The sequence below is a fragment of the Vulpes lagopus genome, chromosome 2 (assembly GCF_018345385.1).
Source record: "Vulpes lagopus strain Blue_001 chromosome 2, ASM1834538v1, whole genome shotgun sequence".
NCBI classification, from domain to species: Eukaryota; Metazoa; Chordata; class Mammalia; order Carnivora; family Canidae; genus Vulpes; species Vulpes lagopus.
The window spans coordinates 165090392-165115123 of NC_054825.1; the positions used below are offsets into that span (position 1 = coordinate 165090392).

At 54.5% G+C, this 24732-nt stretch overlaps 1 protein-coding gene across 6 annotated transcripts in view; it reads left to right on the plus strand.

Annotated features, from left to right (window-relative positions):
- Positions 1–22405, plus strand: part of SLC8A2 (solute carrier family 8 member A2) — a 30724-nt gene extending 8319 nt beyond the window's left edge. For 4 of the 6 annotated variants that reach the window (XM_041745169.1, XM_041745167.1, XM_041745170.1 and 1 more), the window contains 8 exons: positions 1199–1863; positions 7540–7962; positions 12011–12114; positions 12272–12289; positions 14018–14142; positions 14456–14555; positions 18677–18955; positions 20242–22405. In XM_041745169.1, the coding sequence (XP_041601103.1) occupies positions 1199–1863; positions 7540–7962; positions 12011–12114; positions 12272–12289; positions 14018–14142; positions 14456–14555; positions 18677–18955; positions 20242–20618 (2091 nt within the window). In that variant the 3' untranslated portion in view covers positions 20619–22405. The remainder of the gene's footprint in view (positions 1–1198; positions 1864–7539; positions 7963–12010; positions 12115–12271; positions 12290–14017; positions 14143–14455; positions 14556–18676; positions 18956–20241) is intronic. The other 2 variants (XR_005986209.1, XR_005986210.1) reach the window with 2 other exon arrangements.
- Positions 22406–24732: the final 2327 nt, after the last annotated feature.

Consider the following 24732-nt stretch of genomic DNA (forward strand, 5'->3'; position numbering starts at 1 on the left):
ATTTCACATTTTGAGTATGTTCTGTGTGTCAGGAACTGACAGTGCTAAGTGTTTAGGGGTACAGGGTCTCATTCAGTCTTGAGATGCCCCCATTTTACAGACAAGAGGCTGAGCCAGACCTCCCTCTTCTAGAACCAGGATCTGAACTCAGCATTGCCTTGTCTCTCTGGGGAGGCAGCATGTAAACATGGGAACTTGCGCTATGAGGCTGTGAGAGGAGCCAAACTTGTGCCTCTTTTAGAGTCAAAGTCCTATCCCTAAGGGCCAAACAGATTCTAAAGAAGGAGAGGCTGGCAAAGACTGTATTCCCTGGTGGGGGGAAGGGTGGGGAATCAGGGAGCTTTAGGAAGAGGTGAGTAGAGAACTGGCCCTGGGTGACTGATGGGTAGGGTTTGGACAAGCTGAGGCATCCCAGGTGAGGAAGGATAGAGGGGAAATGGAGCAAGGAGAAAAAGATGGAAGGGGAGAGAGGCAGGAAGGGACACAGGCTCTGCCCCTTGACTGGAGCTGAAACCACAGGGTGGGGACCTGTTGCCTAGTGGCAGCTGAGGGTGTCTGGATTCCTGGCACTGAGGCAGCTGGGAGTATCTCGGCATAAAAGGCGGATGGGTGGGTGGATGGATGAGTGAATATGGATGGATGGATGGATGGATGGGTGGACAGATGGATGGGTGGGTGGACGGATGGACGGACCGCCGGAGGGATGAATGGGTGGACGGATGGATGCGTGGGCGGATGAATGGATGGGTGGATGGACGGATGGATGCGTGGATTCATCAGGAGACCAGGAAAGAGGGAGAGGGAGAGGAACCTCTTGTGAGGGAAGAATCTCACAACGGGGACGGATGAGTATCTACAAAAGACCTAAAAGGAGGACAAGGAGACAGAGGCAACAAGGCAGAGAGAGAGAAGAAAGGTTCAAAAACCGACCGACACCGGGTGGGACGAGAAAGGGAGAGAGAGACAACGACCTAGACAGAGAGAGATGGGGAGAGGCAGAGACGAGCAGACCCCGGAGCGAAGTAGCGCAGGGACAGAGATGCGGGGAGACGCAGGACGGGATAGACGGTGGGGGGGGGGTCGCGCCCGCGGACCCCGGGGACCCAGTGCCCCGTGAGAGAGACGCGGGGCGGCCGGACGGCGGGCTGCGAGCGCGCCCCCTGGCGGCGCGGCGGTCCTGACCCGCGGCCGCCCGCAGGTGTGGGAGGCGCTGCTGACCCTCGTCTTCTTCCCGGTGTGCGTGGTGTTCGCCTGGATGGCCGATAAGCGGCTGCTCTTCTACAAGTACGTGTACAAGCGCTACCGCACCGACCCGCGCAGCGGCATCATCATCGGCGCCGAGGGCGACCCCCCCAAGAGCATCGAGCTGGACGGCACGTTCGTGGGCGCCGAGGTGCCGGGCGAGCTGGGCGGCCTGGGCCCGGGCCCCGCCGAGGCCCGCGAGCTGGACGCCAGCCGCCGCGAGGTCATCCAGATCCTCAAGGACCTCAAGCAGAAGCACCCGGACAAGGACCTGGAGCAGCTGGTGGGCATCGCCAACTACTACGCGCTGCTGCACCAGCAGAAGAGCCGCGCCTTCTACCGCATCCAGGCCACGCGGCTGATGACGGGCGCGGGCAACGTGCTGCGGCGACACGCGGTGGACGCGTCGCGCAGGGCGTCCCCGGCCGAGGGCCCCGGCGAGGACGAGGACGACGGCGCCAGCCGCATCTACTTCGAGCCCAGCCTCTACCACTGCTTGGAGAACTGCGGCTCGGTGCTGCTGTCCGTCACCTGCCAGGGCGGGGAGGGCAACAGCACGTTCTACGTGGACTACCGCACCGAGGACGGCTCCGCCAAGGCCGGCTCCGACTACGAGTACAGGTGGGTGGGCTGTCCCGGGGCCGCAGCCTCAGGGCTCCTGGCGCTCAGGGCTGCCTCCAGCGCCCGCGTCCTTCACCTTGCCTGGTGGGCAGGCCTGAGGCATCCATCCATTCACCCCTCGCTGGTGCATTCACGGTGGAGAGCCCTCACGGTACCGCACAGCCTTCTAGGTATTGGCCAGATGGTGTGCTGTCCCCCTCCGCCACGCTTGACACTGCTCCCGTGTTAATTATTAGAGCTCCATTATAGGTAGTGTTACCTGGAAGAACAGGTAACCCCTTACCCACACACCCACACACACGCATAACTAAAATAAAAATGTGTATTGAGCGCATGCATGGCCATGCATAACAAGACAGCTTGGGTCCCTGCCCTCAAGCTGCAATAAGGTTATGGACTATTAAATATATAAAACCAGCAGGTGATGGTAAGCATCATGTGGGAAAATTAAATGGTATAGAGGAAAGAGGCAGCGCCCACCTTATCCCCAGGTCTTTGGTTGAATCATAAAGAGGCCCACCTCTCCTTGTACCTTCCTACCCTCCTGTGTCTCCCTGCCCCCATCCCTCTCCTCACCCCTCTTTGAAGGGACCTGTGATTTTCCCTCTTTCCGCAGCTCCTACTGAGCACCTACTATGTGTCAGGTCCTACCTTTAGAACACAGAACAGTCGTGGGGGGAGCCTGGGTGGCTCTGTCTGTTAAGCGTGGGACTCTTGATTTCGGCTTAGGTCATGATCTCGGGGGCATGAGATCAAGCCCCGCATTGGGCTCCCTGCTGGGCATGGAGTCGGCTTAAGATTCTCCTTCTCCCTGTGCCCCTTGCCCCTCCCCTCCTAAAAAAAAGAAGAACACAGAAGTAAACAAGATAACTTCTCTATCCTTGTGTGGCCCACAAAATTTTTTATCTGCTAGTAGTTCTTCTGTCCGTGCCACACTCAAGAATGATAGCTTTATAGTGTATTTTGTTGACTGATGTGCTGTCATTGTTGCCTATAATAACACCAACATTTATTGTGGGTCTACTACGTGCCAGAAGTGGGTCTGGACAATGAAGACCAGCAGTGAATGAGACATGTCAAGGCCCTGCCCTGATGCAGCTGGGATTCTCGTGGGAAGGATGGGCCACTGGGGAGTGAGCAGTGAAGCTAGAAGAGTGTCAGGGAGTGGTAAGAGCTGCAAAAGAATTGAAGTAGAGGACAGGCTGAGCTTCTCACGGATCCCACCTGCCACCTGCTACGTGGTGTGCCATACCCCCCTTTCATCCTCTTTCTGGAGTAAAGCTGAGGCGGAACTGGTCACAGATCTTTGGTTCTGCTCATGCAGTCGGCCGTCCCCTCGTGCCTCTAACTCTTCCTGGGGCTGGATTTCTGGGTCTCATAAATCTTTAGCTCCACCCCGGTACCCCAGCAAAGACTATCAATAGGCCACCTCCCCTGCCTCTCTGCCTATCACATCTTCCTATCTCTCTACTGCTCTGGGCATTTGTAGATCATTCTGTCCACCTGGGTCAGCCTAGCATCCTCTGATCTGCCCATCCCCATTCATTTCTCTTCCTCCCCCGGCCCCGCCCCGCCACCCCCTCCCCACTCTTTTTCTTCCAAGTGGGGCTCAGGATCTTTGTTCTGTCATCCTGTAGCATGGGATCCCTTTGGCCATCTGTGACCTCCTCCCTCCATCCTCTCCCTACCATTCCCCATCTCCCAGCCTCCTTGGACTAAAGAAAAGGCATTCACCATACTGGCGCCTGCTGTCACTCGAGCTCAGCATTCCACTGCAACCCACACCCCGAGTCTGCCCTGCCCCCATCTTTTGCAGAAGGAAGTGAGTATGGGTGTCACTGCAGGCATCAGCGGCGCCTTTCTCACCTGCAAATGACCTCAGTAGTGAGATGTCTGAAGTGCAGGAGTAAATGCTGCTCAGTGGTGGCACCAAAGAGCTAGGAAAAGTTAACGCCTTCCTCCTATCCCTGCTCTCCCATCCCAGGTGACAGTCACAGGCCTGGCATCACTTATCAGTGCAGCATAAGTCCAGGACTAGGAGGGAGGACACCTGGGTTCCAGTCCAAATTAGCCCTGGACCCTGTTTCTTGAGCAAGTTTCTGCCTCAGCGTGGGCAATCCGGGCTGTCACATACAGTTATTGAGGTTGTGCACTGCATAAGAGCACCACATCTAAGAAAGTTCTATTCACATAATGGATATTGTGGATTTGTATGTCTATTATGACAATGTCCTGATTCATGGAAATAAAAATATCTTGAAGAAGAGAACCCATTTTCAGATTTGCCCACAGCCACTATACGGATTAAGGTGGTCCGTGGGCCTTAGTTTCTCCAAATTAAATATGATCTCTGAGGCACCAAAGGATCATGGCTGTTCCCAGATTCTGAGATTTAAGCCCTATAATTTTAATATGCTAAGAATCTAAAGTTTTAAGTTTCCAGCATTCCCATATCTGGGTATTCTAACCCATATCCCAACCAGTCTCTGATTTGATGGTGCTAAGATTTTCATCTTCTCAGATTTTGTGCAACCACTGTTGAAACACGAGTCCATCTTCTATATTTCATCATACCTGGTTTCTAAAATCCCCATGTTCTTTTTCTGCCCAACCTTTTATTGTGAAAAAAAATTCACACCTGCAGAACTGCAGAGATGGCTTAGTGAACCCTTTCCCCAGATTCACCAATTGTTCACGTTCTGTCCTGCTTGCATCCACTCACTCTCTCGAATATATAATAGTATTAATAATTGTGGCACGAGATGGGAGCGAGTTGCAGACAGCATGACCACTCACTCATGAATACTTGAGTGTGCATCTGCTAAGATTTATGACATTCCCCCCCACCCCACCACAGACACAATCCGATCACTGCACTCAAGAAATGTAATACTGAATCAATATTATTACCCAATCTGCAGTCCCTGTTTGCATTTTCCCTGGTTGTGGCCATAACATCCTTGTGGCTGTGTTTTTGCTCCCTCCCTCTTTTCCGGTCCAATCCAGCACCAAATGTTGCATTTGGTTGTCATTCTCTAAATTTAGAGTTCTTCTGGATCAATACCTCCGCTTCTCTATGACTTTCGTGACCCTAACACTTTTGAAGATAGGCCAGTTAGTAGAGCAGTCCTCAATTTGGGTTTGTCAGATGTTTCCTCATGATTAGAGTCAGGTGATGGCCAGAGTTCATGCAAGTGATGCGGTGTCCTCTTTAGTGCATTATACCAGGAGGCTGTGACACCTGCCTGTCCCACTATTAGTGATGTCCACTGTAACCATTTGGTAAAGAGGGTGCTAAAATCCCCCCATCTACTAACCCTTAAGTTTACATTTCTAACATCCCATAACTTTAGCATTCTAAGATTCTAATCTTTTTTTTCTTTGAGATTTTATTTGTTTATTTGAAAGAGAGAGCGTGCAAACAGAAGGAGCAGAGGGATAGGGACAAGCAGACTCTGTGCTGAGTATGGAGCCCAATATGGGGCTCAATCTCATGGCCCTGAGATCATGACCTGAGCCTAAACCAAGAGTTGGATGCTTAACTGACTGAGCCACCACTGGGCACCCCTAAGACTCTAATCTTAATACACAAATATCACTAGCTAACTTCTGTAGAGTGCTTCCCTTGCATTATAACTCAATCCTCATAACACAGTCACAAGGTAGACACTGTTATCAGCTCCACTTTACAGATAAGGAAGCTGAAATTCAGAGGGCTGCAAATCCTAAATGCCCTAGATCACACTGCCAGCACAGCAGCCCAACCCGGCTTGGAGCAGGTGGGCTCACTGGGCTGGGTGCCTCGGCCACCATGGACAGCGTCTCCTGAGCAGAAGGCTGCCGCCACAGGGAGCCCCTTACCTGGAGTCTACTCCAGGCTTGTCACCTGGGTTCTACCTCTTCGCCAGAAACTTGGGGTCCCTCTGCCCCTCCCACAGAGCTGGACTGCTCTGGGAGAACTGGAGCTCAGGACCTCTTATGAAAGTGATCACAGTAATGATAGAGAACACTCATAGATCATATAGCACCTTTCAGAAATGGTGCCAGAGGTGCATGGAGCGAGCATCTGGGTGGGGAAATTATAGATGCATTTACATCCCAGAGACATCTTGATGCCTGCAGCCCTGCCAAAAGCCCACTCATTCCCTGTCCCCTCAAAGTTTCACCCTGACTACCCTGATGTCACTGTCTCATTTCTTCCCCTGCCCCATTATAGAGCATCTCGCATGTGCTTCAGAGACTTACACAGCTGATGCTCCGAGGCAGCTCATATCCTTCCCCACCTCAGAGGCCTCCCATGCTTCCCATCCCACTCCAAGTAAGCACCAAAGTCCTCACTGTGGCCCACCACAGCCCCGTGACATCTGCCCTGTTTCCCTCCTCTGGGATGTCGTCTCCCTCATCTCCCACTCCCTCTTTCTCCCTTCACTAGAGCCAGGCTGGCCCCCTCAAACACTCCAAGCTTCTCCTGCCTCAAGACATTTGCACTGGCTGTCCCCTTTGCCAGATATTTTTCCCCAGATACCCTCCACATGGCTCTCTCCCTCCTCTTCCTCAAGTCTCTGCTCAAACGTCACCTCTCAGAAAAGCTTGCCCTGATATCCTAGCACAACAGCTTCTCACTCCCTACCCTCCTTCCTCTGGTTTCCTCTATTTTTCTTCATAGTACCATCAGCACCTGACACTTTATTATGTTTGTTTATCCGTCTCCTGCACTATAACAGAAGCTCCACTGGAGTAGGGATTTTCTCTGATCTGAGAAAACACTAAGAACAGTGCCTGGCACACAGCAGCTGCTCAGTAAATATTTGTTGAATGAATGGCCTGTAATTAAATTATTAAATGTGTAATTGTCACTGCGATGTGACTCTCTCACGAGGCTGTGAGTCTGGTGAGCCCTGTGCAGACAGGGCCTCGTCACCACTCCGTTCCCAGCACCGCGCAGCACAGGGCACAGAGAAGATGCTCAGGGAGTATTTGTTGACTGAATGAATGAATGGCACCAAGTTAAGAAGTGTAGACTTTCTCTTGCGGGTACCCAGGAGTACACAAGGGTTTTCATCAGAAGTGTGAAAAGGTCAGCTCTGGGCCCTACATCCCTCCTACTCCTAAATGTGGTCCCTGTATCCTATGGGAGCATCCACATCCCATGGGATCATCCACATCCTGTGGGAGGAGAGACTTAGAAATGCAGTGTTGAAACCCGGGGCCACTGAACCGGAATCTGCATTTTATCAAGATCTCCCAGGGGATTCGTGTGCACAATAAGGTTTGAGAAGTGTGGCTGTGGAACATTGCAGGCTCTCTCCGTTCTGGGATTTTGCATGTGCTGTTCCCTCTGCTTGGAGCATTCCCGTCCACTAGAAACTCCCCCAGGAAGCTGGCGCTGATCTCTTTGTCATCATTATTTATTCATCGCTGGTGCTCCTAAACCTCAGGGGTTCCATGGTGGGAGGAGCTCACTGTCCTGTTTCCCTGCTGCATCCCCTTCCCCCACCCAGCCCCAGAAGCCCACCCGGATTGATCCTCGATATTATTTAATGCCGGTGCACCCTCGTACTTGGGAGTTTTCCGAGGCGCCTTTCCCTCCTCTCGGACGCCTGCCCTGACTCCTCTCCTTCCCACAGAGCCGCTGACCCACCTACACCCCTTTCTCCCCCAACCCTCCCGCCGCAGCGAGGGCACGCTGGTGTTCAAGCCGGGCGAGACGCAGAAGGAGCTGCGCATTGGCATCATCGACGACGACATCTTTGAGGAGGACGAACACTTCTTCGTGCGGCTACTGAACCTGCGCGTCGGCGACGCGCAGGGCATGTTCGAGCCCGACGGCGGCGGGCGACCCAAGGGACGGCTGGTGGCGCCGCTGCTGGCCACTGTCACCATCCTGGACGACGACCACGCGGGCATCTTCTCCTTCCAGGACCGCCTGCTGCACGTGAGCGAGTGCATGGGCACCGTGGACGTGCGCGTGGTGCGCAGCTCGGGCGCCCGGGGCACCGTGCGCCTCCCGTACCGCACGGTGGACGGCACGGCGCGCGGCGGCGGCGTGCACTACGAGGACGCGTGCGGCGAGCTCGAGTTCGGCGACGACGAGACCATGTGAGCGCGCCGCGGCGGGAGGGGCGGGGCTCCGCGGGGAGGCGGGGCCTTTGGGGGCGGGGCCTCTGGGGCGGGGCCTCTGGGGGCGGGGCCTCTGGGCGGGGCCTTGTGGGGCGGGGCCTTGTGGGGAGGCGGGGCAAGGCCCAGAGAGGGGGCGGGACAGGGGTGAGGACGGGCAAGACAGGAGAGACCCGGTGGGACCAAGATCCGGTGGGACCGGATGCGGGAAGGGCTTGGGGGAAAGAGGCTGGTTTGAGGAGAGGAGGGTGGACCCGAGGAGGAAGGGCCAGGTGAGGCGGGGGAGAAGAGTAGGAGAGAGGCCTGGGGACAGGAGTGTAGAGGACTGAATCGGTACCCGGTGGAGATGGAATGCGGCCTGAGCAGAGGGGCCTCGTGGGCAAGAGGGGGGTCCGATCGACGTGGGACGGTGCCCGTGGAAACGGAGAGGCAGCAAGGCCTGAGGCGGTGGACGGGGTCTGGGGAGGGACCCAAGGACGTGGACGGGGACAGCGGGGGCGGGGCCCACGGGAACGGGGCGGGGCGGGGCGGGGGCGGGGGGAGGGGCGGGGAGGGGCGGGGTTTGTGGGTCCGAGGGAGAACCTGGCGGAGCCGCGGGATCCTTGAGGGGAATGCGGACACCGAGTGGGAATGTGGGGGCAGGGCCCGGAGAGACACTGAAGAAGCCGGAGGACCCTGGGTTTGCGGGACTGGGGTGGGTCTGGGGCAGCGGGCTGGCTTCACACACGCCGGCGCCAGCCACGCGCGCACAGAATCCGCAAGCCACAGACACGCTCGCTAACAGCGTCGGGGCTGGTCTCAGGCCCAGACACGCGGCCACCCCCTTACACAGATGCCGAGTCCACCCCCCGCCGCCCGCCTGGACGCAGGCGGCACCTCCCCCTTCGCCCGCTGCCTTCCGCCCCCGCACGCCCGTCTGTCTCCCTCCCCGGCCGCCCACGCTCCTCCCACCCAGCAGGGCCCCCACCGCGCTCCCTCGGCTCCTCCTCCCGGCCCCGCGCCGTGGCCTCCGCTCAGCCTCCCGCTGCTCTCCCCGCCCCCACCCTCCCTCCGCGTCTCCGCGTCTCGCTCCCGGCAGTCTCTCTCTGGGTCTCTGTTAATCTCTAGGTCTCGATCCCCGATGTCTGGCTCTCTGACTCGGGTTATGTTTCAGTTACGGACTCTCCGTACCTTCCTCTCTCTCTCTCTCTCTCTCTCTCTCTGGCTTGAGCTAAGAACTTGGATTGAGGGCTGAGAGCACCAGCCCAGATCCCGTCTGTCACATTCAAGAAGCAGGAGGAATGGGGAGAGTTGTCTTTCTGCCCATTCTGGTCCTTCCTGTAGTCTAACTCGCCTCCCTCCTGCTGCTGCAACCCCACAGGCCCTCTCCTCCCCCAGGCGGCTTCCCCAGGCTGGGCGCCCTCTGCCCCCACCCCCACCCTCGCCCCCACCCAAGCTTCCAGCTGTGGCTTCTGAAGACAGAGTACAGGAGGCTAATTAGCGTTTAGGGAAACACATCCTTCCTCTCACGGGCTGGCGCTAATTAGAGGTGCTTGGAAGCAGCCCCGCTGGAGGGGGGGCCCCAGGCAGGACTGGGCAACACTGAGGTGGAGGAGAGACGCCCAGAGATGCAGTGGCGGGGAGAGAATGCGACAGAGACAAAGGGAAGACCTAGAGATAGAGATGGAGGGAAAGAGTCACAGAGAGAAAGGGACAGAAAGAAACTTTCATTCAGAGGGAGAAGGAAACAGAAATATGTGGAGAGAGAGAGAGAGAGATTGAGAGGATACGATCCAGGAAGCCTGAAAGGAGGTGAGATGCAAGGAAGAAAGAGACCTTCTTACTGAGAGAAACTCAGTGGGACTCAGGGAAGGAGAGGTCCTCTTGATGCTACAGAGAGAAAAGAGTGGGTCAGAGAGGGGCACAAGAGACAGGACATGATGGAGACTGGTCCGAGATCAGAGGCTGCAGAGGCTGGGAGAGTGGGGTTTCCAGGAAACAGAGAGGGCAGGCATGAGGGCGGCAGTGTCAGGCTGGGGAGAAAGGCTGCTTCCTCTGATCTCAGGAAGTCCTGCTTTTGTCTAGCTCGAGTCCCTCATGCTGTCCCCTGCCAGTTGGGTTTCCCCTCCCTGGGTCCCCCGAGGGCACGCGCCTCACGGTGCCAGCTGGCGCGCGTGTCACGGCGTGTCAGTCACCACATGTCAGTGGATCACGGCGTGTCTGTGAGAGACGGAGCGTCGGAGGTGTGTGTGTATCACTCTGCCAGCATGTCACCCAGGTCGGCAGCTGTCTGCATGTCAGGGTGTGTGCAGAGAATGTCTCCAGAGACCCTGCGTCTTGCCACGGCGTTCCAGAACCTTGGACAGCTCCCAGCCCACTCCTGAGGTTGGGGGCGGCCATTCCTCTTCACCCACAGAAAATTTAAAATATCCTGAGACCAGGAGGGGGTGAGGGTGGAAGTGGGCACATGTCCCCACATGACTGTTTTGTGTGCATCTGTCTTTGCATGGGTGTCGCAGTGTCTTGTGCGTCTGTGTGTGGAGATGGGTCCATTGAGAGACTGTATGATTGAGAGCCTCTTGCTCTAGTTGTGTTAACTTTGGCTCTTCCATTCTATGGACACCGAGAGACCAAGATGGGGAGAGAAGAACACAGATAAAGAAAGGCAGAGAGCTGGGGAGGAGCCTGAGACAGAGAGGGTCAGAGATGGGGAGAGAGACAGAGAGACTGAAGGGAATAAAAATAAACAGACACGAAGAGGCATAATGAGTGAGATATAAGGAAGAAGAGTCTACATGGTACCACAGTGGGGCTCTGCAGGTTGGCGAAGTCGCGAGGCTGTGGTGGGGGTGTTGTGCTAACAGGCATCTGGTCTGTGCGATTTTGCCACTGCATAGAGAATGGCTGCGGGGTGCGATGGTGTGTGGGTGTGGGCGGTGTGATTGGCTGAGCTTCCTCTGCTGGGTGACTGTGTGGGCTGGGTGTTTGTGTTTCTGGGTTCTGAGGCCGGGCCTCAAGGTTCCTACAGCTGAAAGAGCTGCTAGTGGCAGGGCTGTGGGCTTTCTGGGAGTTGTGGGTCTTTGTGAGTGAGGGGTGGGGGTGAGTTGTGTGCCTGGAGGGCACGGATAGCTTCTGGGTCTTCCTCCCCAGTCCCTACTGCTCTCCAGTTACCATAGCAGTGGGGATGCTGGGAAAATCAATTAACACTCACTTAACCCTCAGAATGCAGTCAGGGCAGAGGGCAGGAAGCAGAGTGTCCCCTGAGTGGAAGGATTAGAGTTAACAAATGTTTCTGGAAGGCATACTATGTGCCAGGCACTGTTTTAGGCATTGGGGATACAGCAAAGAACATAAATGAACAAAGGTCATTGCCATGGCAGAATTTACATTTTAATGAGAAGAAGCAAGTGGCAAAGTACAAGCAAAATAAACACACTAAGTGGTATGTTAGAAGGTGACATGCAACAAAGAAGACATAGAACAGAATAAGGGGGCCAGGTGTGCTGGGGTTGGGGCAAGGGTGAATTTCAAAATTAAAGAAGGTGGTGGGAATGGGCTTCATTGAGCACATGGGCTTCATGTTTGAGCAGGGATCCAGGGGAACTGAGGAAATGAGCCTGGGGGAAGACTGTTCTAAGTGGACAGAACAGTCAGCGTAAGGGCCCTGTGGCACAAACAGGCCTGGCATGTTCAAGGAACAGTGAGGAAGCCGGTGTAGCTGGAGTGAGTGAGCAAGGGGGAGCAGGATGGGGAGGCCAGAAAGGGACAAAAGGCCGCATTGCATGGGGCCTTGTTGGCCATTGTGAGGACTTTGGTTTTTATTCTGGCCGAGATGGGAACCATGTGAACATTTTGAGTACAAGAAAGACCTACTCTTGTTTCTTTCAAGCAGGGATAATAGAGAGCCTTCCTGGGATGGGCAGTTATAAGGATTAACTGAAATTATGGAGCTTGGGTTAGAGGGGTGCTCAACATAATGGGCTAGTGGGTGAGTCATCTGGCGATCTGGGAGGGGCCTTATGCTGGGTGCTCTTCCTCCTCCCACCCTCAGGAAAACTCTTCAGGTAAAGATAGTTGATGACGAGGAATATGAGAAAAAGGATAATTTCTTCATCGAGCTGGGCCAGCCGCAGTGGCTGAAGCGAGGGATTTCAGGTGAGGGGTGATGGTTGGGCTGCGGGAGAGGTAAGGGGTCCAGGATGGGAAGACCCGGGGAGGCTCCGTTAGAGGGTGCTCCTTCAGGCTCATGGATCTGAGCTTCTCAGGGAAGCAATCTCACCTGCTCTCTGTTTCTCTCTCTCTCTCCCCCCAGCTCTGCTGCTCAATCAAGGTGAGTGGAGTTACCTCTGGGCTTTGACTAGAGGGGGCACACTGGAGGGAAGTCTTGGGAGAGGGTCATAGCCTCAAGCTACCCTTCCATGTCATGTTTGAGGCAAGTTAGAGGTGAGACAAAGGCAGATTTGGGGCTTTGGAAGGTTGGAACTGACCTCAGAGTTGCTGGGGTCCATTGAGTTTGGAGTTATATTTGGGGTTTTGGAGGCCAAGATCATGTTTTTATTTTGTTTTGTTCAGAGAGAGAGAGAGAGAGAGAGAGAGACAGAGAGAGAACATGATTGGGAGGGCAGAGGGAGAGGGTGAGAGAGAATTTCAAGCAGACTCCACACCCAGCACAGAGCTCAGTGTGGGGCTTGATCTCACAACCCTGAGATCATGACCTGAGCTGAGCTGAAATCAAAAGTCAGAAGCTCAACCAACTGAGCCACCCAGGTGCCCCAAGATCATGTTTTGTTTGTAGTTAATGTTGGGGGGATGATAAGTCAGTACCTCATCCAGGTTTATGGTGAGATCAGATTAGAATTGGGGTCAGATTTATGTCAAAGTCTAGGTGTGGGTTTGACCAAATGAGTTTGGGGGAATTATGGTTCAAGTTGGGGCCAGGGTCAGAGATTGGTGTAAGGGTGGGGGCAGTGGCTCAAAGATAAAGGACAGAGTACTTTTGGAACTAAGATCAGGATTGGAGTTTGGGTTTAGGATTAGGGTCAGACTAAAGATCATATTAGTCAGGGTAAATAATAGAAGCTGCCATAAAAATTGGCCCCCCAATCCCAGCAGCTTAACACGATAAAGCCATTGGTGGCAGAGTTTTCTGAGGGTGTTCCTGGTGGGAGTAGCTTTCCACTGAGAATTAGGGTTAAGTAGGTGCTAGGTTTGAAACAAAAGACCAACATGCTTTGGGGAGATAAGTGAGGTAAGAGCTACCTATGGCTGGGTCTGGGTCCAAGTTCTGTACCAAAATTGGGTATCCCGTCTTTCCTCACCACCCCAGCTACACTCAAGGATGTTTTTCAGAGCTTAGATGTAGAGACAAAACCTCCTCCCACAGGGATGGTAATGATGATGATGGTTGTGATTTTTAACAAGTATTTATTTTTTTAAAAAAGATTTATTTATTCATTTATTTATGATAGACAGAGAGAGAGAGAGAGAGACAGAGGGGGGCAGAGACACAGGAGGAGGGAGAAGCAGGTTCCATGCCAGGAGCCCGACGCGGGACTCGATCCCGGGACTCCAGGATCACGCCCTGGGCCAAAGGCAGGCGCTAAACCGCTGAGCCACCCAGGGATCCCCTTAACAAGTATTTAAACAGTACGTTTTGGACTGTTTATTGTGTGCCAGGCACTGTGCTAAGGTGCACATGAATTAACTTCTTTTACCTTCTTTTACCCTCACAACCACTGATAAGGTAGCTACTATTGTGCCTGTTTTACAGATATGAACACTGAGATACAGAGAGTCCAGAACATTGCCAAAGGTCACGTAGCTCCTTCCATATGAAGCCCAGAGCCCACCAGCTGAACCTCATGGACTATCTGGGTCTTAGGTTGGGGAAGATAGTGATCAGATGGGACACTGGAGCAGGCTGGGGGCATGCCATCAGGAAGCCTTCCCAAAGGACAGCAGACAGGTTGTCTTTCTCAAGAGGAACAGATAGTGAGGACACCATTGGCCCAGTGAGGTAGGCCTCCCTGGAGTTTAACTCCCATTCTTCATGCTGCAGGGGATGGGGACAGGAAGTTGACAGCCGAGGAAGAGGAGGCTCGGAGGATAGCAGAGATGGGCAAGCCAGTTCTTGGGGAAAACTGCCGGCTGGAAGTCATCATCGAGGAGTCATATGATTTTAAGGTGACTTTCTGGGTCCCCAGCTTCCTGGAGTCTTGCCTGAGTCATTTCCTGGGGGAGGGGTGTCCAGGAGGAGTCAACTATGAGGGTCATAAGGGAGGGATGGCCAAGGGTCCGAGACCATCCTCCCATCCCTCTGCCAGCACCATGGACAGTAACACTCCCTTTTCCTTTCTTGCTGTGAACCAGGGTATGGGGGCATGGGGACCCCTGAGCATGGGCTGAGTCCCAACCCCAGTGTTCTGCAGGGAGCCTCAGGGGTGCCCTGAGGTGATCATGGGCAATGATCCTGCTTTCCCCCTGCTTTCATCCTCAGAACACAGTGGATAAACTCATCAAGAAAACCAACTTGGCTTTGGTGATTGGGACCCATTCCTGGAGGGAACAGTTTTTAGAGGCAGTTACGGTGAGCGCAGGTAAGTGGGGAGGGAGGAGGAAGAAGAGAGAGAGAGGGAGGGAGGGAGAGACAGAGGAATGGGGAGGAAGAGAGAAATATGAATAGAAAGAGAGAAAGAGCGACAAAGAGAGGACAACACGTTAGAGGAAAAAGAACAAGAAAGACACAGAAAGACAGAGGAAGAGCTAAGGAATGGATACAGACAGGAGACACATACACAAAGAGACATGGAGACAGCGAGAGAGAGAGAGAGAGAGAGAGAGAGAGAGAGAGAGAGTCAAGTCAGTAAATTGCAAAAGGCCAGAGAGAGAGACACAGAGAGAAAGATAGCAGGAGGAGCTGAGGGAGGAGCAGACCGCCGGGCTTTCTCATCAGACAGCCTGAGGGTGGGACCAGGTTAAAAGTCTTGGCCTCCCCAGACAGCCTGGGCTCCTCTGTTGCCATGGAGACAGTCACCAGGACACCCAGCTCACTCCCACCTGTGCCGGGAACCCGCCTTAGGTCTCAGGCGGGCCCATACTGCCTCCCTGTGGCCAGAGACACCATGACACTTGCATTCACAGGCTCAATCTTGGAGACCAACAGTGGCCCTTTGTGATGCCAATAGGAGAAACTGAGGCCCGGAGGCAGAGGAGGGACTGACCTGAAATCCCCCACAGGGACTTCACGTGGAGCTCAAGCCTTCTGTCCCTTACACAAACCTCAGGTTTCCTTCAGGGAGGCCTAACTGGTGGGAACTGAAATCACACCAGGGATTGTGGTTGATGGGTGGGATCAAAAGCAACGTGGCTTTGAAGATGGAGAAATACCAGGTAGTAGACCTACAGACAGCAGCTCGTAGGTCCAATAGAAACAAAGTGGTGTCTCCCTCTGAAGCCACATTCTTTCCATATCTATTTCTGAGGGATCCTCTGGACTCAGCCCTGTGTAGAACATTGCTGGGGACAAAGGGATAACCATGACAGATGACAGCATGGGCCTTGGTTTCACAGAGCTCACAGTCCGGTGGGGGAGACAGACCTGTCACAAAATGACCAGAGTGGGCAGGGCTGGGACAGGGGACCCGAAGTTGCTGCAGGAGCCCAGAGGGGCTATTGACCCAGCCTGGAGGTCAAGGAAGGCTTCCTGGAGGAGGAGGCTTCTGAGATGAGACTTCAAATTGGAATAGGAGTTAGCCAGGAGAAGGAAGAAGACAGTGAGGTATTTCAGGCAGAAGGAAAACCAAGTACAGAGACTGGAAGTATGCCGGGTCATGGCACATCTGGGGAGGGTGACTAGTTTCGGGAGTGAAGAAACAGCACGGGATGAGGCTGGAGGTGGGCAGAGTCCAGACCGTGCAAATCCTCACAGGCCACGGTAGGGAGCTTGGGTGTCATTTCGGTGCATGAGGTCCCCATGGAGCATTCTTAATAGGGGAAGCTCCAGGCGCTGGAGGGAGCACGTGGAAGGAAGAAGAGGCTGGGATGGGGCATGAGTTGAGGCTGCCAACCTGTCAGGAGATGGGCCCTGAGAATGTGATGAGGAGATGGGGCTTCAGTCCAAGAATGCTGGGGAGCCACGGCCCTCCCTCCGGGCTTAGTGGGAAGGAGAGGGTGTGAGACGGTGGTCATGAGGGCCAATGTGAGTCAGCCGATGGGTCTGTAGAAAACAGCTGATTGGATCAGAGGGAGTAGTGGAGCGGGGGAGAAGGAAACCATGGCAGAGATAACTAATCATCCTGATGGTGACAACGATGATGGGGACTGTGGAGTGCCAGGCAGCTTGGAAGTCCATTTCCTGTATGACCTCATTTAACTGATGTTTCCCAAGTATCTGGCTCAGTGCTTGATCATTTTGCACTTTGTTCAACAAATGCCTTTCGATTCTTGATGTGAACACAAAGCTGCTTGAGGCACTGCCAGAGAAGGGTGGTTCTCACCCCCTTGGAGGATGAATCATGGCCTGTCTTGCACTTAGAGGTGCTTTCGTATTATATCCTTTACCTCCCTGCCTTATCTGTAAGCTGTTTGCAGGGTGGCCTTGGTTTGGAGCATCTGTGAATTTCCCCAGGCACTGGAAGAGCCTTCAAACAATAACCATCACACTGAGAGGCGCCAGGCTGCGTGGAGAGTACTTTCCGCGGCTTGACTCATGTAGTTATCGCAGCCCTTTCTTGAGGCTGGTCCAGTTCCTACTCCTATTTCTCAGATAGGCATCCGGAGGCTCAGAGAGGTTAGGACACTGGTTCAAGATCACACTGCAGATCCAAGGTTTGACAGCAGAGAGGTAGCTCCAGAGCCACAGACAGACGTAACCATGAGGCTCCCTCTATGGGAAAGGTGGAGGAAGAGCCTCCCCTGATGGAAAAGGCCAGAGAAATGAACAGAGGCCAGAGCCTGCAGGTTCTCAAATGCCAAGCACAGGAATATGAGCCTGGGTGTAAGGGCAGTGGGAAAGCAAGGCAGGATTTGAAACAGGGCAGGGAAAGCCCCCGAAGATGCATTGATAGCAGCCCCTTCCCTCCCAGGAGTGTGTTCTGTTCTCCCCACTCTGACTTTGGCCACGTCTCACTGTGGCCAATTCGGAATGCACTCAGCAGCAAACACCAGAAAACTCAACCACAGTGGCTTAAGCACACTGGAGTTTCTTTTTCTCACAGAACAAAGAAACCTGCAGGAGGCCATAAGGAATTGGCAGCTCAGTAACATCCTTAAATGCCCAGACTTCTTCTTTATTTTTCTTCCCCACTCTCAGTGGTTGCCATCATGGTTGCAAGATGGTTGCTGCACCTCCAGGTATCAAGTTCACATTCCAGGCAGGCAGAAAGAGGAAGCAGGGAAGCAAGGAGGGGCAGGGGGCCTTTTACATTGCAGCTGACAATTCCATTTACCTGGGGTCACAGCAAATATCTCCTTATTGGATATGTAGCATGAAGAACCAAGAAAGCACACGAACCACTTAGTCAAGCATTTACAAGTTCAAACATGTATGCATTTATATGTTTTTATATGTACTATATATATATATGTATTTAGCCAAGAGGCTAAGTGGCTGGAAAAGTGGGAGAGGGCTATATGACCTGAATTCCCGAATCCATCCATCTGCCTCTGTCTCCACTGCCACCAGGTATCCTCTGCTTGCTGACATTCGGTGGGGGGGAGCTGGGGTTGACCAATGAGAAGCAGCCCATGGCTTGGTGGCTGGCCTGGCTTTTCCTCCCTGACTTGCTCAGTGTGACCGGTCCAGGGTTACCCTGTTCCTTGTCTGCGTCCTTCCGGATGTCATTGTGCATGGCCACTCGAGTTGTTCACTACTTCTCATTCATTGCTTCGTGATTCTCAGTCATGGGCAGGGTAGACAAAACATTTCATTTATGCTTTCCTGTTACAAGCTACTGCAGGTCAAAAGCAAGTCAAATTCAGTCACAGGACATGACACAAACAACTCTCAGGGTGAGTGAGGCATCCTTTTGCAAAGGTCAGAAAAACAGATCCGTAACACAGTGCCCGTGTCCACACACACCTGTGGGTGTGTCTCACTGCCAGACTGGGTCACATGGCCACTGTTGCAAGGGATTCTGGGAAGGCAAGTATTTAGCTGAGGACAGGACTGCCACTAGCTTCAAGGAATTCCAGGAAAGTGAATATTTTGTCTGAGGACCTGGCCTTTGCTGGCCCAAAGGGATTCTGGGAAAGTGAATAATGTTAGCTGGGTGTCTGGTGTGCTCTAACTGCAAAAGATCTGAGAAAGCAAACACTGTTAGCTGAGTATGTGGCTACTGTTGGCTGCAGTGAAACAGAGGAAGTCAATATTTCTAGCTGCAGAAATGGCTGTCCATAGATGGTAGTTGTAAAGGCTTCTGGGAAGGGGACTCTTTTTTTAGCTAGGCATGTGCCCTCCCTCCCTCGCAGCAAGGGATCTTGGCATGCCAGATATTTTTAGATGGGCACATAGCCTCTAGCTTCAAGGAATTCTGGAAAAGAGAATATTTTTATCTGGGCCCATACATTCTCCTAGCTGCAAGGGATTCTGGGAAAGCATTTAGTTTTATGGAACTCACTGCCTGGAAATTGCACAAAACGCGGGATGCGGGGGGGGTTGTCTGTAGGCGAGGAAGAAGGAGGCATGGGTGTGTGCCCCAGCTGGGTCGTGTGCCCACAGGGGACGAGGAGGAGGAGGAGGACGGGTCCCGGGAGGAACGGCTGCCTTCCTGCTTTGACTACGTCATGCACTTCCTGACGGTGTTCTGGAAGGTGCTTTTTGCCTGCGTGCCCCCCACCGAGTACTGCCACGGCTGGGCCTGCTTCGGGGTCTGCATCCTGGTCATCGGCCTCCTCACCGCACTCATCGGGGACCTGGCCTCCCACTTTGGCTGCACCGTTGGCCTCAAGGACTCTGTCAACGCTGTAGTCTTCGTGGCCCTGGGCACCTCCATCCCTGGTAACCCCCTGGGAAATTGCTTGTTGGGGTTGAGTCTCAGAGAAGTCAGACAGTAGAACTGAAAAGAAAAGTTCTGCAGATATTAGGTGGTAGAGTCATACAGAGCCCATATGGTGGGTCCCATAGAGATCGGATGATGGAGCATAATAGAAACTAGGTGACGAAGGTCCTGTAGATTCAATATGCAAACTGAATCCTCCCCAAAAGCAAATGGGTAGAATGTCCCATAGAACTAAGGTGGAGAGAAATGTAGAAACCAGACAATGAAGATTCCATAGAGAGGGAGGTGAGGCATTGAAGAGAAAGGTAGGAGAGGGGTCCCATAGAAATAAGGTGGGGACGTAATAGTTCCATCCAGTGGGTGCCACAGAAACAAGATCATAATTATCTTTCCCTCGAGAAACCACATGGAAGATTCCATCGAACTAGGTTGGTGGACACGACAGGAACAAAGCCAATGAGTCTCAAAGCTTTAACTAAGATGAGAGGGCAGAGTCAAAACCAAATGTTGGGGAGCGATGCCATAGAAATAAGAGTGGAGCCTCAGACTGTAGTGTATGTCCCATTGAAGCACAATGGCCATGATCCCCCTCTTTCCAAATGAATCTGAGGGAGGGTCCCTTAGAAACCAGGCACCTCAGACAGAAATCCTTACAGGACTGGGAAGACCAGATGTGGGGAGCCTGACACCTCCCTCCTCCACCGACCCCCATAGGATGTGTTCACCTGTCAGGTGGTGGCGCTGTAGGCCTAGAGAGCAGGCGCTGTGAATGGTTCTCGGATGCCCCTGCTTCCTGCCAGAGATCTGAGTCACTAGCGAGATGTTCAAAAGTGGGCCGAGGCCATAGAAACCGGGCTGTTTGCTTGACAGAAACCAGGTGGGGGTTCCATGCGGATGGAACCTAACACTTATTTTGTCCAGCCAGGTGGCAATGGGATGATCGGCCAATAGAGAGTAGGCAGCAGGCCCCATGGAATGCAGCGAGTCTGGGGCCCGCCTCCCCCCAAATCAGACAGCGAGTCCACAGGGGAGCAGGCAGTAGATGCCGTAGAAAGGAGGAAGTGGATACCTCGGAATGCACACGAGCCCCCCAGAAAGCAGGCAGCGGGTCCTGCAGAGGGACGGTGACCCCCTTTGCCTTTTGGGTGGGGTCCAGGGCCGCAGGCGCGGACTGGGCAGGCGGCACGGGGATGCTGTCGGGCTCGGGGCTCGGGGCTCGGGGCTCGGTCTCGGGGAGGGCAGGGACCGGCCGAGCCGCTCTGACCGCCCGTCTGTGCCCGCGCAGACACGTTCGCCAGCAAGGTGGCGGCGCTGCAGGACCAGTGCGCGGACGCGTCCATCGGCAACGTGACGGGCTCCAACGCCGTGAACGTGTTCCTGGGCCTCGGCGTGGCCTGGTCGGTGGCCGCCGTGTACTGGGCGGTGCAGGGCCGCCCGTTCGAGGTGCGCACCGGCACGCTGGCCTTCTCCGTCACGCTCTTCACCGTCTTCGCCTTCGTGGGCATCGCCGTGCTGCTGTACCGGCGCCGGCCGCACATCGGGGGCGAGCTGGGCGGCCCGCGCGGCCCCAAGCTCGCCACCACCGCGCTCTTCCTGGGCCTCTGGTTCCTCTACATCCTCTTCGCCAGCCTCGAGGCCTACTGCCACATCCGGGGCTTCTAGGGCCCCCCACCCCACCCGAGAGACTCGGCTGCCCCCGCTCCGGACCCGCGTCCTCTTGGTCCTCCAGAGATGCAGCCTCCTCTCCTGGGACGCAGCCTCCCTTCCTCCTGGGAACTGTACCCCCGTCCTCCGTCCCCACGAACATCCTCCTCCCTCCCATCCCCTCAGGAGTCTCCCAGAGATACCCACGACTGCAGCACATCCCTGTTAGCTCATCCCTGAGATGTCCACACCCCCGGGGACATCTCCACCTCGAGGCCCCTCCCCAGTAACCTCCAAGAGAATCTACCGTCTGTCCACCCTGTCCACCCTAGACACCTAGCCTTCCCCTATCCCTTAGGACCCCCTTCCTCTAGAGGACCCTCACCGTCACCACCACCACCACCACCTATGCCCCAGGACCTCGGAACCCAGCCCTCCCTGGGGGACCTTGGAAGGAGGCTGATCCATCCCAGGATGTCCCCGATCTCACCTTTCTCCCCAACCCTCAGGGAGCTCTGTTCAGCCCCCGGGGGTGGGGCGGAGGAACAGGTAGGTGCGTGCATAGGGGGCCACAACTTCCCTGATTTCTCCACTCAGGCCCTTGGGAGGACACTAATCCTCGAGGCTGGGAGAAGTTTGGGGTTTCAGAGCTGGAGGAGGCACATATGAACCTGCAACTTCTCACATTCCAGCGCCACCACTCGCCTCCACTACCTCTGAGAGCCCAGCTACGCCTTGGAAGGGGAGGGGGGGGCCTGTGTGTATATATAGTGTGTTTGGGGAAGGGGGGACGTGGGAGGGTGCATGTCTTGGGGAAAAGGGGTGACAGACTTTCCTTTTGTGAGGGCAGCAGACTCCCCCAGCCATGAGAATTGGCTTTGGGGAGGAGGCCAGGAATCAAAGGGAGTCCAGCCATCTCCCCTGACAATCTAGAAGGCTCATTTTGCCCTCAGTGCCAGCCAATCCAGGCAGGACCCTCGAAGAGGAGACCGAGGGTCCCAGAGGACCAATGCTACAAGCCAGCAAATGCTGCCACATCTCTGCCTGATGGGGAGCAGGGGTGGGTGGGAGGGTGGGGCTGGGACCAGGGGGTCTGGGTGGGCATTTTTAACTTCGGAGGCCACCCATCTGTTGGTTGGCCATCTGCATTTTCTTACTGTTGTTTCCTGCCCAAAGGACACACTTGGGGTGAGCAGAGTGCCGCCCACTGCTTGGGACCCTGAGGATCACCTTGCAACCCCCATAACGCCCTGCTTCCCACAGGTTTTTAGCGTTCTATCGTCCTGTTGTGCATCACCCCAATTTCCCAGACCTGTTACCCATTCCCCTTTCTCTACTCCTAGCTCATCAGCACCAGTCGCTGTCTCTTCTCTGTGATTTCTGTAAAAGTTGCCATAAAAATTTGAAATTCTGCCTGAAAAACAGCCTTCCCGTGAGAAGTTGGGATTCTAGAGGAGGGAGTTAACGAAGTCTCTGACTGAGACTTGGGCAACTGTGGAATAGACCAGGTACTCTGGGTTTTTCCATGCCCCCGGTCCTCTGCAGGACACCCACACGCACCAGCCACACTGGAAGTCCACACTTGCTTCCCGTAGCCACTCCCCCATTCGCCACCCCATTTCCCTAGCCACGCCCCCACGCGTCACCCGGGAGCTTTCCTAGCCACGCCTCCATTCCACCAGCCACAAACTATTCCTTTTCACCGGGCTTCCTGGGAACACAAAAGGGGAAGATCCAGATTTGCCTGATCAGAGGAGCTGGGGCTGATGGGAGTTTCCTGAATAAAGCAAGTGATTTTCTCAGAATCCTGAAATAGAAGGAGGGGTGTGTGTGTGTGCGCGTGCCAGTAGGTGCGCGCTCTTCTCCAGGAAAAGGGCACAGCCTACGTAAAGGTGTGCAGACTTGCGAGTTACTGGCTTTTTCACACTCCTGCCAGCGGTTAGCATGAATGGAGCATGGGTTGCATGGGGGTGGGGAGTGGAGAGAACTCAAGAGACTTTCACAGCCCACTCTAAGGAGTTGAGAATTTATCTCAAAAGCAAAGAGGAGCTATGGAAGGGTTTTAAAGAGGGGAGGGAGGCGAAGGGCAGGCAGTTGATGTCTGATTCACATTTTCAAACTTTCCTTCTGGCTGCCTGTGAGATTGGAGGCTCCGAGATCAGGGAGGTGGCTGGGGCAGCAGAGGAGGTGTCCTGGGGTAGGGAGGTGGAGGTTGGAGGGGTCATAGCAAGAAGGGGATGGTTTGGAAGATAATGGATCAGGCCAGATGAGGGGTTTTGGAAAGAGCGGGCAGGCGGGGCCCTGACAGGAAGAAGTGGTGCACTCTAGTGGAGTAGTACCTAAAGTAGCACCTTAATGAAAGGGCTATTAAGGGATTAGGGGGTGGACAAGGTCAAGAAAAACAAGCCCAGGAAAGGCGCAGTATGGCGGGGCCGGCAGTAGAGGGAGCAGTTACCACCTCCCCTACCCGCACTTGAAGGTGTGAGAAGAGTTACCTGAAGCTGCTGAGACTTGGAGCTGCAGCTACAGGGAAGGCCAGGGGCATGGGCGCCCAGGACCCACACTCAAGAGAGAAGGGGGCTGGAGAGTGAACACCCCAACTGACTCTCCTTCCGCCCATCAGTCTCCTGTGGGTGTCTCCCATTGGCTGAACTCAACCAGAAGCTGGAGGTTAACGGTTCAAGGCATAGGTCAGCCTCTTGGGACACAGCATGACAGAGAAGAGTGGAAAGTGGATCTGGGAAATTGAGCAGTGAGGTCTCTCCCCGGTTTGGGAGTGAACGTGGAGACAAGTATGGGGAATGGCTTTGGAGAACAGGCTGGCTTCAGGTGAGTACATGCTGAGGGGGATGCCGATGGGACATCCAGAGATGTCAGGGAGGGGAGACATCCAGGGGACACCTGGAGCTCAGGAGAGGGGGAGGTGCTTGAGGTTTGGGATCTGTTGGCAGTGAGGTATCACCAAGCCACAGGGGAATGTGGGGGGATGCGCATGAGGAGCCTGGGACACCTGCCGATGAAGGACACACCAGAAAGGTAGGTGGGAAATGAGGAGACTGGGGAACCTGAAGACCAGAGATGTTTCGGGGAAATGAGGGCATGGTTGACAGGGTCAAAGGTCATGAAAGGTGGAGGAAGATGAGCAGCAGGAAGCGACCTTGGGATTTAGGACTTGACAAGGTGGCTTGGTGGAGTGTGTGGGGGAGGGCGGTCAGGCTGATCTAGACTGTGGAGGGAGTGGAAGTTGGGGACACTGAGGTAGAGCATGTAGGTCACGTTTTGGAGAATCTTGTAGAGAAAGAGAGTGTTGCTGGAGGAAGATATGAGCAGCCCCCCCCCCCCCAAGGTGGGAAGAGGTGTGGAGCAGCAGGGCATTGAATGCAAGGGCATAAGAACATCTGCCGGACAGCCATTCCTGAGAACAATGCCAACAGCTCCTGGCACTTAGGGAGAGGCCACTGTGCTGGGCCTTCCTAGGGATCACCCCCCTTTTACAGGAGGGAAAACAGGCTCAGGGAGGGGATGCAACTTACCCAAAGTCTCGGGGCTAGGAAGGGCGGGGATGAGAGAGGATGAGGCCCAGAGCGCCAATGGGACAAGGACACCCCTGTCTTTTTTTATATATATAAAACCTTGTGCTTTTTTTTAAATTAGATTTTATTTATTTATTCATGAGAGAGAGAGAGATTGAGGCAGAGACACAGGCAGAGGGAGAAGCAGGCTCCATGCAGGGAGCTCAAAGCTGGACTCGATCCCGGGACTCCAGGATCATGCCCTGGGGCTGAAGGCGGCACTAAACCGCTGAGCCACCGGGGCTGCCCTACCTTATGCTTTAAAAAAAAAAAAAAAAAAAAAAAAGATTTTACTTATTTGAGAGACAGAGATAGCAACAGAGAGCACAAGCAGGGAGCAGAGGGAGAAGCAGGCTCCCTGCTGAGCAGGAAGCCTAATGTAGGGCTCCATCCCGGGACCCTGAGATCAGGACATGAGCTGAAGGCAGACACTTAACCCACTGAGCCACCCAGGTGCCCCAGAACACCTCTGTCTTACCAGGCTGAACAAGGACAGTGGTGCAGAGGCAAGGAAATGAGTGAACCTGGCTGCAGGAAAATGAGTAAGATCTCAGCTTCAA